General features: G+C 43.4%; 1 protein-coding gene across 14 annotated transcripts in view; it reads right to left on the bottom strand.

Moving 5' to 3' along the window:
* The window catches only part of epb41l2 (erythrocyte membrane protein band 4.1 like 2), an 88,498-nt gene that overhangs the window by 50,709 nt on the left and 23,611 nt on the right, over positions 1 to 14,178 (bottom strand). For all 14 annotated transcript variants that reach the window (XM_033648276.2, XM_033648281.2, XM_033648289.2 and 11 more), the window contains exons 2-4: positions 11,783 to 12,015; positions 11,501 to 11,686; positions 7,783 to 8,040 (exon numbers count right to left, since the gene is read on the bottom strand). In XM_033648276.2, coding sequence (XP_033504167.1) covers positions 7,783 to 8,040; positions 11,501 to 11,686; positions 11,783 to 12,001 — 663 coding nt within the window. In that variant the 5' untranslated portion in view covers positions 12,002 to 12,015. The remainder of the gene's footprint in view (positions 1 to 7,782; positions 8,041 to 11,500; positions 11,687 to 11,782; positions 12,016 to 14,178) is intronic.

Here is a 14,178-nt window from a genome sequence, read left to right as displayed (position 1 = left end):
CTTCATAAAGTTCCTGTTCAACTCTCTCTATCAATGCATCTCTGTTTCTTCTGTTTCATTACATCTGTCCCATTATTCTCGTCCTCTCTGTCTCCGTCTCTCCGTCTGTCTCTGGGCAACACATTCCTTCATAGGCCCGATGGGGGCCTTCGCCATAAAATCCTCCACACTCAAATATGACAATGACATTTCGCACACATCCGTGCGTGCAGACAGCATGCACCGACGTGCATGCACGCAAACACACAACGGCGCCCTTCAGACAGACAGAAGGTCAGACGCAGAGCGGGTGGAAAAACGATGAGAAAGAATGAAATAATTAATGTTCATTTCTTTTCAGTTAGTCAGCACTGCTTCCATCTAACACTGTGCAGACACACACACACACACACAGACACACACAGAGTTACAGACAGAGCAGGGAGCGTGGTGAAAGTGGAAGGAAAGAGGATGAAAGAGTGCATTTTTCTTCTGGTCCTGGGACAGCTGAAAACATCTGCGGTATTTTCCTATACTTGGTCAAAGATATGTGCCACATTCACGCACTCACAGCGTAGCTGCATTCTGAACGCCCAGAGAATCTGAGAATGTGACCTTTCAGGACTTCTGAGTCTGTGCCAGCGTGCCTCCAAGCAAGGCACTGAACCCCTAAGAGCCAGTGGATGTCTGCCACACACAGACATGTGGTCGGCACGACATTAAGATCTGAGAAGTTCTTCCCAATCAGCATATTTAGGGCTGACACCTTCGGTTGGTCGATTGGTTGGTGGATATGCTCTGTTCCAACCATTTTCTCACTGGTCAGACAATCACTGGTGTTACCTCATTAAGGTCATGTGTCCACCAAAGCAGATTTTTCCCAACTGAAAACAGCAGGCGCCCTTCTGATAATGCCCAGCTGCAAGTGCTAGAGCACTTTAGAGGCACAGCATTCTTTCAGCTGAGATGCACTGGTTGCGTCTAGTTGCTAAGGTATGAAATATCGACGGAAGTAAAAATGTCGGCACAAGGTACAGTACTTGCTCTGGATGAAGGGGAGGTTAAAGCACGTAGGAAGAAAGTGGCCAGCAGTATTAATTAAGGGTATAAGGAGACATCAGTCTGGATCAATATATCTATTTGATGATCAATGCTTTGTGAAAACATTGACACTTAGCGCCATCTTTAAAATACACCTTGATTCTGAAATTCCCATGACACATCTGCATCACCATTTCCATCCAAGCACACCTCCTTCCTAAAAACTCAAAAAGTGCTAGCGGCCTAGCGCCTTGCAGATAATGGTAAGCTGCCAAGAAAGACAGTGAGGATTCTTACTGATATCATCTCGTACCGATGGCAGGAATTGAAATAAATCATATCAGGGCAGCCTCTCTGGTATCAGCAAATATTGTAAAAAATAAATAAAATCTTAACTCTTGTGATTTACACCTCTAGTGTTCATTTCTCCATCATAGCTGCTGTTGTTCAACACATGTACATGTAGGACATGACAATTGGTCTTTGTGGTATTTGTCCCAGCCCTCCTCTGCTGTGATTGGACCACTGGATGACAGTGACGAGTGCAGCATTTTACCCAAAAGCAATGGTGCTGACATTTTCCGACTCTTGGCAACCCCTGACCATCAGGACCTTGTCACGCTGATGGCAGCGGTAGCATAGTATAAATATAATACATGGACTGCACTTGTATAGCACTTTTTTTTAACTCCCAACCACTCAAAGGGCATTAACACTACGTGTCACATTCACCCATTCACACACACATTCACACACTGGTGGCCGAGGCTACCATACTTGGTGCCACCTGCTGCTCAGTAACCATTCACACCCACTCACACACGAACAGTGCAGCCATCAGGAGCAATTTGGGGCTCAGTAACTTGCCCCAGGATCAGGATTGGAAATTAATTTTTTGTCCACCTGTCACTGCGGCTGGTGGATTCCAAAGTCTAGCAGCCGCTCAACAGATTGTCTCTTCTTTTGGCTGGTGAGTAAAGCAGCCACTTGCAGATTTTACCGGCATGTGGCTGGTGACTGGTGCTAATTTCCAACCCTGCCAAGGATACTTTGACATGTGGACTACCTTCTGAGCCACTGCTTCCTCTATACCAGGTGCTCCCATTGCAAAGAATTCCATCTATGTGCTGGCCCAGGAGAAACAGCTTTGGTGGACGCACAACACCACCAGGTAGAGGACCTTCAGTGCGCTGTAGCTGACTCAGTTAATCCAGAGAAAATGTGGAGAATGTTTTCCCCATCGATTGGTTGAAGAGTAGGCAGAACATCAGTCAACCACCATTTTCTTTAGTTAATTTCAGCCCTAGCATGGTTACCATATCAGGACTTTAAACACATTGCCAACTGAACTGTTGATCATTGATTATTTACAAAATTATCTTTAAAGCACTTTCCCATTTCACAGTTTGTATCCCCAGCAACAGAAACAACTGTAAAAGCTTCATGACCTTCAATCCCAACATCACCAAACTGTTTGAACCGCAGGATGCTGATAAATGGAGTCATATCAATATCATCATGAGGACGCATGAAGCCACACAATGATCATATAAGAGCTGGATAGATAAAGTGTCTGTGTCTTGTTTTCTGTCGCTGCTCTACGTGTCAAACCCAAAGCTGCTGTGCCTAATGTATGCAGAGACTACTTGACTCATGTCTGAAACCTAATGAATTCTATGAAACGGTACTTAAACCGTGTGACACTCAAATCCTGCTGAAACCAATACTAATGAAATTCTTCGAAACAGCATTAAGACCATGTGACACTAAGACTCTCCTTTGAAACCCGACTGTTAGAGAGAGGCGGAAAATGTCTGGGCAAGATTTCATTCACGGCATTACAACTAATAAAATATGCATTAAGTTATTACACTGGAATAAATTCGATGCCATCGGTTAATAAATAGGACAGCTGGATGATAGAAGAATAGACATTAAGAGTTAGAGTAGAAACTGTGTGTGTGTGTGTGTGTGTGTGTGTGGTATTGTGTGTGTTGGAGGCCTGCTGGGCAAAACAGAAAATTTAATCTCTGGAATGCATTGTGCATCTCTCCCTCTCGCGACCTAACTATGCCAGTGTGTGGAGGGTGGGATAGATGGATGTGTGTGTGTGTGTGTGTGTGTGTGTGTGTGTGTGTGTGTGTGTGTGTGCACACTCCAGGACAATAGCAGTTAGTCGCGGTATCAGCGTTTTCTGTTGCGAGACAAAGCAGCTACTGTTCAAACGACCGTGGACACTCACAGGCACGCTGCTGGGCGTTGGCATACTGTAGATTAGGGAGAAGGGTTTGCTGTGGTACAATTAAAATCATCAAAACTAAATGGGAAAATCTAGACATGACAAAATACTCACTATTCTACTGAGGGGCATCTGGACCAGGCATGTAACTGTTCCAGTGGACCTGGACGGTGGCTATTCTGGGCCACTTCCCACTGATTTGAGGGAGTGTGGGAATGTGAGGAGGGGTAATGCTAAAAAAGTGCATGCTGCTTGGGAAACACACGATTTTAAACTTAACTACAGTAATAATGAGGAAAACACACATGGATAAGGACCTTGGATACAAGGCAGTAATGGAGAGAAAATTCTGATCAAATTATTTTTTCTTCTCTCACACTAAATTACTAATTTCTAGTAAAGTAAATACCAAATTAAAACACATCTGGATTTCTTACTCACTTTTTTAAGAACATCAGGCGCCACAGACCCACTATTAGAGAGATAGTATAAATCAGTGGTTCCCAAATGGTGAGTCATGGTCCGAAAGTGAGTCGCGGTCCATTCTGAATGGACTGCAAGAGACTCACAAACATGTTGAGTTTGTAAAAAATACACTTTATTTTTAAGTACAGTGAATTTTCGGCACAGAGATTTTATTTTGACGTTCCCTGCTGTAGACCGAGTGAATAACTGACATCTATTTGAGAGAGACAGTAAACTAGCTCAACAACATGGCCAAATATGACGCTTTATGTATTAAACTGTGTGGACCTTGAACTAATGACTGAGGAGAAAACTGGGCCCCGTGGCTCCACCAGTTGGGAACCTCTGGTTTAAATCACTATTGATAAGGTTTGGCCCGTGTAAACATTCTCAAACCGGTTTGACATTAACCCGAACATCAATTCTTAGATGCATCGCAATGTAGACGTGGATGATTCTGCATCAATTCACAAATGTCAGTAATCGAATATGTAAATGTTTTTCATGACGTGATGTTGACAGAACAAAAGAGGCGCATTAGGCCTGTTTCCACTGAAGAAGTTTCTGGTACTATTTGGGGGGCAGGAACTACTACAGGAACGTCCTCTTGCTCGGCCCTCTCAACCGCCGTGTCTCCACTGAGAGAGCGGAGTAGGAGGAAGGTTCCTGTAAAGTTACGGGCTCTGGATGTGACGTAATCATTGTGCGACCATTTTGACCGGGGCGACGTAGGGACGCCGTTAGCTGATAGCCCTTAGCGGTGTCTGTAATAACTCACTAAATGGCCTGTGAAAAAAAAAAAAAATTCCAGCGGATGTCTTAGTTACAACATGATTGAGCTAACTGGAGTAGTTTCATGTCGTATCCGACAACGGGAGGCTTTTAACAGATGACGTCCTGATGTTAGCCTGCTGTTAGCTGTCCCTGTCAGCTGCAGCCACTGATGCTTTCTAGACATCGTGATTTCCCATAACTGAATAAATACCACACATAGCAACACAAAACTGCTTTGCTAGCTCAATCATGTTGTAACTAAGATATCCGCTGGAAAAGATATTTTATTCACGGGCCATTTAGTGAGTTTTTTTACATGGCGGAGGAAGCTATATGAATGAGCTAACCCTCGTCTGCTGAGTTTTAAAAATGCCGGCTATTTTGTTGCTTTCTGTTCACGTCACATCCCTCCTTGAGTATATCCAATCAGCACCAAGTAATCCCCAAGCCCCAGCCAGGAGTCTTTCGGGGCCGTTCTGAGTACCTACCCCGAGGCAGGGACTTGTTTAGCCCCCGTAAAAGTTCTGGAACTCTGTCCCTCGGGGGTGGTTCCTGCGGTGGAGACACACACCAACGACCCCGGCCCCGTAAAATTACCCCGAAGTTCCTGCGGTGGAAACGGGCCTATTGTCGTTTTATTGTCAAATTGTTATCCTCTGAATCATAATGAAATTGAATCGCGTGGTGCCTTGAGATTCCCACTCCTATGACATACACACCTTAAACAGGCGGTATGAAAAGGTCTTGAGAGTCTTCTCATCTCCTCACCCCAAAAGTTTCTAATATGCATCAAGCACATCTTGCCCCCTTCCATCTCGACTGAAATTTGATCTCCTTCATGTTGTCAGCCTCGGCTCTGCAGGAAATTGCACACGGCCTGTCAGACACTGGAGCTTCCATTAGTCCATTTATAAACAAACATAATGTTATATCAATCACGTTGTCATATTACTTACTGCAATACAAATTGGATTTAGTGCCGTGACACTGTCAGCACAGGTTGCTGATGTAAACTACTTTTTAATTTGCCAGATTGTGTCATAATGACAAATTAATTAAACCAAAAATCAGCCCAGCTCAAACTATTGCTAACAAACAGTAGCAAGAGATTGATTGAAGAGAGCCTGTGACACGAGCATGTGACGCTGTGACGCTTAATGTGTGAGTATGTTTAAGTGTGTGTAGAGGGGTCCAGGCCACGTGCTTGTTTGGGAGTAACAGATGCAGAAAACTAATCTTGTGAGACCCCCGTAATCTGCCAGGTTTCTGTGTGTGTGTGTGTGTGTGTGTGTGTGTTCTGGTCACCAGACAAGCCCCTGTAGCGTGCTCTGCTTTGCTCTGCATTTATCCCCTAAACCACGCCCCAAACAATGTGAGTGGGCGCTTCTGCCATAACTGCACTTTGGGCATGAATGTGGGGGGTATTTAACTTTCTGACTCACACACACACAGACACTCACACACACACACACACACACACACACACCAGATCTGATCCTATTAGCAATTACATCACTGACACACTGGCACTCACGTGTGGCCTACATGACTAGTAGTTAGGGGTGTAAGGATACACAAATGTCATGGTTTGGTGCGAGTTTGGTAAATTGTCAAAGAGACAAAAGCGTCTCACTGGGATGTGAGGTAACACATTTCCCTCTGGCTACTTTGATGAAAAACGAACACTGAACAAACACTTTCCCAAAAGGCAACAGGTCGCACCAGGCAAAAGGTCAGAAAACCATTTCTTACGTCATGTAACTGAAAATACAAAATACATCAGAGCTGCAACTATTAATCCATTAGTTGTCAACTATTAAACCAATCACCAACTAATTTGATGACTGAATAACTGGTCTGAGTAACTCTTTATGAATTCCAGCTTTTTAAATGTGAATACTTTCTGGTCTCGTTGTGCCTCTGTGAGAATAAACTGAATATCTCTGGGTTGTGAACAAAACTAGACATTTGAGGACATCGTCCTGGGCTTTGGGAAGCACTGATCAACACTCTGCACCGTTTTATTGACATTTTACAGACTAAACAACTGATCAGTTAATCGAGAAAATAATCAACAGATTATTCGACGATGAAAATAACCACTAGCTGCAGCCCTACAATGCATAGACAATACAAAAATAAACCTTGGGCATTAAGTGTCTTAATTAGCCTCAGCTTGGCTTGGCTTGTTTAAACATTCGAAGCACCCAAACATTTATCATCCCAGTGATCAGCACATCTGGATGATACAGTCGAATGTGCGTTAGCATGTTGGATGTGTTTCCAATGTTGGAGCAACGCCAACACATCGTAATCGTCTTATACACAACTGTCTTTCTGTTGCTGATTTCCCGATTTTGACCAACTGGATCTGGATGAGCCATTTGAATTTGATGAGCGCCCGTATTTATTTGAACACGGAGTACACGGACGTACACGGACGCAGAGCTCATTGAAACTGAAGAGCGGACGAGGAGAGAGAGGGAGCAGCAACAGGCAGAGGAACATGTCTGAATCCAGCTAAAGGTAAACACACACGTTCATTTCTCCTTTCCGTTATGTTGTCAGATAATTATACTAACAATCCGAGCCTATCTGTGTGAAAAAAATGCACTTTTAGTGGATGTATTTTGACGTTGTTTGACGCTGTCTGAGTGCCCTATTATTTAATATAGCGCGCGCTCACGGGCTGCAGGCAGGTCAGCCCTAGCTTCATACTGGAGACATGTCACATATTGAACATCTTATCACTCATTTAGACAAAAGGAGATCGGAAAATAGGGCCCAGGTTGAAAAAAACATAAGTTCCCCTTTAAAACATCCCTCCTTCAAAACGCCAACAACTTGTTGATTTTACCATCAACGTCATTGTACACTGAAGTGGCCACATCAGGTACAAACATGCTGATGATCACAGGGACTATTTTGTCTTGCACCATAAAACTTTCCCAGGGAAACATTCAAGAGGAAAGCTACAAACATTCTCCATGTTCTAACACATTCTGCAATTTTGTACAGACCAACCACAACACACTGGTTTGATCCCATGTGATCAGAACAGACGTAATCTCCATCCACATTATTGTGTCATCAAAATGCACAGACACAAAAAGAAAATAAATGTTCTTGTAATTTTCAAATGAGCTGCATCCATGACCTTTTAAATGATCCAATTTGAATATCATCTGAGACACATCTGCAGATACTTCCACAGAACTCATTGTTCACCCTCCGCCCATCGTCTCCCCTCCACACCCATGTTCAAGTTTCTGTCGAAGTCTTACCTCGACCTCGCAGGAGAAGTCGGTCCCGTCCAGGAGGGTCACATGACACACCACCAGCTTCATCTTGTTCTTCCTCACCAGACGCAGAGGAGACTGGAAAATCGAGGTCTGTCCTCCTCCTCCTCCTCCCTCTTCTTCACCTTCCACCTTTTCTTCCTGCTCCTTCTTCTGCTCCTCTGCTCCCTCTCCCTCTGTTGTCACGGTTGCCTCTTCAGGACTTTTCTCAGCAGTCTCTTCCACTTTCTCCTCTTTGGCAGGCTGAGGACATTTGAGAGGTGCAACAGAAGAAGGAGGAAAAATATGTCAAACCACAGATACACACAGGGATCCCTGCTGTGGCCGTCAGGTAAAACCTTATGATGCTGTTGAAAAAGTCATTACGTGTACAGCAGCGAAGGAAATCTCCTAAAATCTGACTGTCCAAAGTAAGAAAGAGAGAAGACTGTGTTCTCTCTGTCCTTTTGTATTCCCCCTCTAGTCTGAATTTGCTCTTAGAAACTGCAGGCGTTTCTTCTGGCCTGATTACTGAAATGTTGATGTCACTGGGTGGGCCTGGGTGGCTTAATGTGATCACTGGATGGAACAGTTTATGTGTGTGCATGTGTATGAGGGAGAATAGTGTGTGTGTGTGTGTGTGTGTGTGTGTGTGTGTCTCTCTCTGCCTCTGGGCTGAGCAGCAGTTTTTAAGCAGTCTGCGTGCACCGCTGTGAATCGCGTCACTGTGCCTTTACAATATTTGAGCATTGTGAAAGATGCTATCTGATTATCTCACCTCTCATCCCTCAGTTTCCGGTTTGTTGCAAACATGAGTTGTGAAGTACGTGTGTCCAAAACAGTATGTGGCTGACTCACACATTTGGACATTTGTTTAGGCAAAACACTTTTCACCAGCTCACTGTAAGAAGACAAGGCTGGTTGTTGACAAGTTTTGCCTGTTGTTTAATCAGAGTAAACAACAAAACAAAGTCTTTTAAAGAGCAGTATCTTGATCCAAACTACTGCAGGATGCTTTAACTGGCAGTGATGCTTCTCTTCCAATTTAAATGATGATGTTTAAGAAACAGTTTGCATTCTGGGACATTCTCTTATTGCCCTTTCTTGCGGAGAGTCAGATGAGTAGGTCGATGCTACATTCATGTTTACTCACTTCAGGAAGTAACCGTGCACAGCCAAGAAATAGTCCAGCACTGACCTCCCTTAAAACCACAAGCTGTTGTTTTAACACTCTGTCATAGAGTGCACAAAAATAATAGATGTAGCCACCGTGATGCCAACAATTGGTTGGTGGACTCCTGTTCGGCACTGTGGTCATCGCCATCTTGGATTTTTGAAGCCAGGAGTGACCAAATGTAAACAAGTGGGTGGAGCTGTCGAGGAGCGAGAGGTGGATCTGACAGAGAAACCGTGGCCGCAAAAAAACGGCCGCACCCACAATTACGCCCAAATTTAAGCCTTGATAAAATGTAAACAGGTGAGTTGTATAAAGATTCACCTCCTGTACAGTTGTCATTTTTGGGCGAATTAGCTGCTGAGACCAAAACTGATTTTTGTAGCAGGCTGGTAACATGTTTATATCTGCTGTTAATCTGAGCGTTGTAACATGTGGGTCTATGGGGACTGAACTGCTTCCAAAGACAACCTCAAGTGGCCATTAGAGGAACTGCAGTTTATGGCAACCCTGAAAGTTGCCACTTAGTTTTTTGTACTAATTAAACTAACAACGTATAACATGTAAATAAGTGAGCTTTACAGGTGCTGGTAGGTGAGAACTGTTACATTTGGACGGAGCCAGGCTGGCTGTTTCCCTGCTTCCAGTCTTCAGGCTAAGCTCAGATAACAGCTTCATATCTAGCAGACATATGAGAATGGTTATCAAACTTCACATCTAAATCTCAGCAAGAAAGCGCATAAAGATGCATTCCAAAAATGCTACAGCTTTAAGGGGTTGGCAATTTCCTAGTATTTATATATCGAGTCTTGTAAGCACCAGGTTGTGAAAACCCTAAGTTCAGAGGTTCCTAAACCCTGGTCCGCAGAGCGTTACCTAACCTTAAGGCTGCTGTCAGCCCTAGAGTGGTCTCCTCTGGTCTGAATCAGGGACTCATGTTGTTCCAAAGTTGTATAATTGCCTAGAGTTGGTTCGTGTTCTCACGGCAGCATTTACAAGAGGACCAGATCAAATGCCTTGTGTGAGAAAGCTGCTCTTGATTGGTCAGAATTTCCATGTGGGAAAAATCCAGGAAGTAAAGCAAACGTTGAAGAAGAGTACACTTGCAAGATAAATGTGACACTTTCTAATGTCACAATGGAGGGACAACTACGCAGGTTGATTTTAGCGCTGCTCATCGTGGACTATATTGCTGTCATTGTTCATTTTAGTCAAACCATACAGTTTGAAAACGAGGCGCGGCTCCAACTAGAAAACAATGTTTTGATGCATTGGATGTGCTGAATGTGCATATTAAGGCAGTACAGGAGGAGGTGCACATTAATAATCCTCCAGGACTGTAACATGCTCATGTTTAACCCAAACAATGTGTCATGTGACTGCAGTTGCTTCACATCCAGGTCGCAACACCTTCTCACCACAAACCAACCGCACCAGAGTTCCTTTGGAACTGGACTGAGACCACCTCTTCAAGAAGGTCTCGGTGTGGTTGTTTTGCTGTGTTCACACCTGCACAAATGAACCGCACTGAGGGGGCAAACGAACTTGAGTTTGATTGAACCAAACCAAACAGGGCAGGTGTGACAGCACCCTAAAACATATGCCACTGGGCTGCAAGAAAAACATATTACTTGGCATAAAAAATTAATAAGAACATGACTATATACACGATTACAGGCTATTTTGGCTGTAACTGACTTTAACTCAGCGCAGCTTGTGCTTTGTTTTTCTTCCTTACTCTCTGTCTCACCCCCAACAATAACAACATATGCTGATGTAACCAAGCACCTTTTAGCAATCAGCAGTACATACTATCTTTGTCCGGCCACCACCTGATACTACCTGTATATTTAAAAATCCTTCGTCAGTAGCCACAGTTAACTGAAGTTCTCATGCTTACACACGTTATCTTGCTCTTGTTCGTCTCTCTCCTTATAATCTTATAATTCATACCAAAGCATATTTGTTATTATGCAACACAGACCTGGAATAACCCAGGACAGATGTTATTTGACGAGCCCCGACTCTGACCACTCTTAAGTCAAAACTAACAATGTTCCCGTTTCACACTGCCTACTGTACCTAGTACTGGCTTAAATATCATCTTAGTTTAGCTTTTAAATTGCCTTCATTTAAATACTGAGTGTTATAATTGTGCATATAAATACAGGAGTATTTGCTGTGTTCTTTTATGTTTTTATGTTATGTCCTTTGTTCACTTTCAAATTGTGTATCTCTTGTATCACTTGCCTGTATTTTTGCCCTTTACAATTGTAAAACTTTTGCCTTTGCTGTAATTTTTTAACCCTGTAAAGCACACTGACTCGCCCTGGTGCAAGAAATGTGCTGAACTAATAGAGCTACCTTGCCTTTGTTTAATAAGAGAATACATAAAGAAGGTTCACACCTCAAACAAACTGACATCATCATCATTTGTGAACCTGCACGTGAATATACAAGCAGACTAATGGCAGACCCACTGTCTACTTTATCTTCCAGTATGTGTACCAATGGGGTGTGGAGAGAAGTTACGCTGTGTGTGACCAATACCTCAGTGTCTGCACTGGTGGTGGATTGAGACTCAGCTTCTTTTTCCTTGACTTCCTCCGACTTGACTGCCTCCTTCTCTTCTACTTCCTCTGCGTGACCGTTCACCTCTGGGGCAGGCCCGTCCTCTTCCTGTGTCACCTTGCTAACAGCTTCCTCTGCGGGTGGGACCTCCTTAGTTGGGGAGGTCTTTGTGGATCAAGGAAAGAAACGATGGCCATTAAAAACCCGACCAAAATAATTATCAGCAATGACAATCTAGTGAGCCTATAATAAGAATTTTACCTGGCTCTGAGACTTCTGCTTCTTAAGCCATGTTGGCAGGTAGCGAGCTATTCCCTTCCCCTCTTTCCCCTCTTTCTCCTTCTCTTCCTTCTTCTCCTCTCCCTCAGCGTTGGTTACTTCCTTGGTTTCTTCTGCGGGCTTCTCCGACTGCTCTGGCTGAGCGGCTGACTCCTCTGCTTTCTCCTTCACCTCTGTCTCAGAGCCCGCTTCTGTTGTCATGGTAACACGTCAACCTGCAGAGCGAGGAAGGAGAGCAATGGAAGAGCGTTAGATTTAAATCCGAGGAATCAAATAAGCCCTTTTCCCACTTTACAAAAACCCCAACAATGCCCACTATCATCTGGCTTTTGTTTAATGGGAAAGGTTAGAGTTGGCAATCACTTCCAGGACTAATGACTCTGCAGTCGTCATGGCTATTTATCAGCTCCAGCTCCGATCGGCTCCGATTAACAGTGATGGAAATATGGCATGCGGGTGGACACACAAATGTAGGGCTGCCTGCTGATAGTCGACCACATGTTGGTCGACCAGAGAGGTCATTAGTCAGCAAGATTTCTCTGGTCGCTTAGTCACAGGAAAGAGAAAAAGGAAACTCTATCAGGAGCTGCACCTTGTCGAAATAAATCCAAACCTATATGACTGGAGCATGTGTGACTTTACTTTGAAAGGACAGACACAGGAAGTGTCCACGCTCAGCAGTCAGACAGGAGTCAGGTTAATCTCCAGGGCTGGTGCCTGCGGTTATTCCACAGGCTAGTTAATAACATGTCGGGCAGGAAATCCAAAGTGTGGGATCATTTTGAGAAGGTGAAGGACGAACCCAAGGTGATATGTAAACTCATCTTCATTGGTCGACTACAAACATGACGTATCATCTGAAACATGGAAGTAGCTACATGCCCATTAGCCCACAGCGTCATTAACAGGCGGCTCGCTCAGTGTGTGACGTGCACTTGGAGATAAAATATAGGCCTATATTAATGAAGGTTCATTAGTACGGTTTGTATTTCTCTGTAATGTAGCACAGTGTTAACAATGTTACTGATACTATTCTTTCTCACACCTTCAACTCAAACCACCAAAATATATCATTTAATAATCAACCGTCAACATGTGGGAAACTAGTCCACTGATGGCCCTAAATGAAGACTACTGGTTGCCCCCTTTCAGACGCAACGCAACACAGACGTACCACGACAAGAAACTCTTCGTCTCTGTCCCACATTTAAAAAACTGCATAAACACACCAATTTTGTGACAACAGTGACAAAACTATTCCAAGAAACTATTTTCATTATGAATATGACACACAGATTTTATTAAAGGCTTATTTCTTGAAGATTAAAGGATAAGCCAACATTTTTGAAAAAGTATTAAATTATATTCTTTGGTATTCATACATGGAAGAACAATAGTATTTTGTTTTCATCACAGAGAGCTGGAGAAAAATCACACCGCCCCACTGAATTTGGCACAAACATAAATCTTTCATGGCACGCAACTTGAATTTTAGTCTGGAGTATTTTTTATAAATGAGTCACGCGATCTGATGGTTTTTCCCTTCACAGTGGGAGGAAGACAGAGAAAATATCTCTGGAAATAAAAAAGCTATTGGATCCTTAATTCATGTCATGTATGGAATGTAAAACACAAATGAAATATATTAGGGTTATATAAGTTATCTGATTCTGATTCTTGGCTCACAGCTTTCAGCACATGAGCTCATGGCTGTTTGAAACATTAGATCTTAGATTGCAGTCTTCCAAGGCTCAAAGAAAAACACAAAAACAGAGCTGAGGATGTCATTATGTCACACGATGAGTTTCATCTGGGTTAACAGCTGTTACAAGGAGTTTCACATCCACACACACACACACACACACACACACACACACACACACACAAAGAAAAAGGGGAAATTACTCAATTCTTAATATCTGAGTCATTGGTTTTACCCGCAGCTGTGGTCAACACACACACTCTTCAACCCAAATTTCTCTGGCAGTGCTGTCCACACACACCCTATTACAGCAACAGACATAGTTATTCAGCATGACACTAATTTGCTTATAACACTAGATGACCATGACATTGGTCTTGAGGCGATGTTGAGGTCAGAGTGTGCAAACCTGGCCACTCAGAGCGTCTACCCACGTGCACAGTCTGTTTTGGTCCGGTGTCTCTACACATGCAGCTTCAGGCTGAGGGTTAAACATGATTTATACAACATTAAGTCATTGTCATCCGTTGTGCTTTTGATTCAGTCTTTCTCGGTATGTTTTGCTCACACTACATCTCTTTCCCTCTAACTTTATTATTCATTATGTCGCCTGCATTTTACTTTCTGACCATCTTACCAGTTCTTTGGCTTTCTCTTTTCTGCCCTGCCACCTTCA

Source organism: Epinephelus lanceolatus, chromosome 13, assembly GCF_041903045.1.
Source record: "Epinephelus lanceolatus isolate andai-2023 chromosome 13, ASM4190304v1, whole genome shotgun sequence".
Classification (NCBI taxonomy): domain Eukaryota; kingdom Metazoa; phylum Chordata; class Actinopteri; order Perciformes; family Serranidae; genus Epinephelus; species Epinephelus lanceolatus.
Note: the sequence above shows the minus strand (reverse complement) of the source record. Positions and strands in the feature narration are given on the sequence as shown.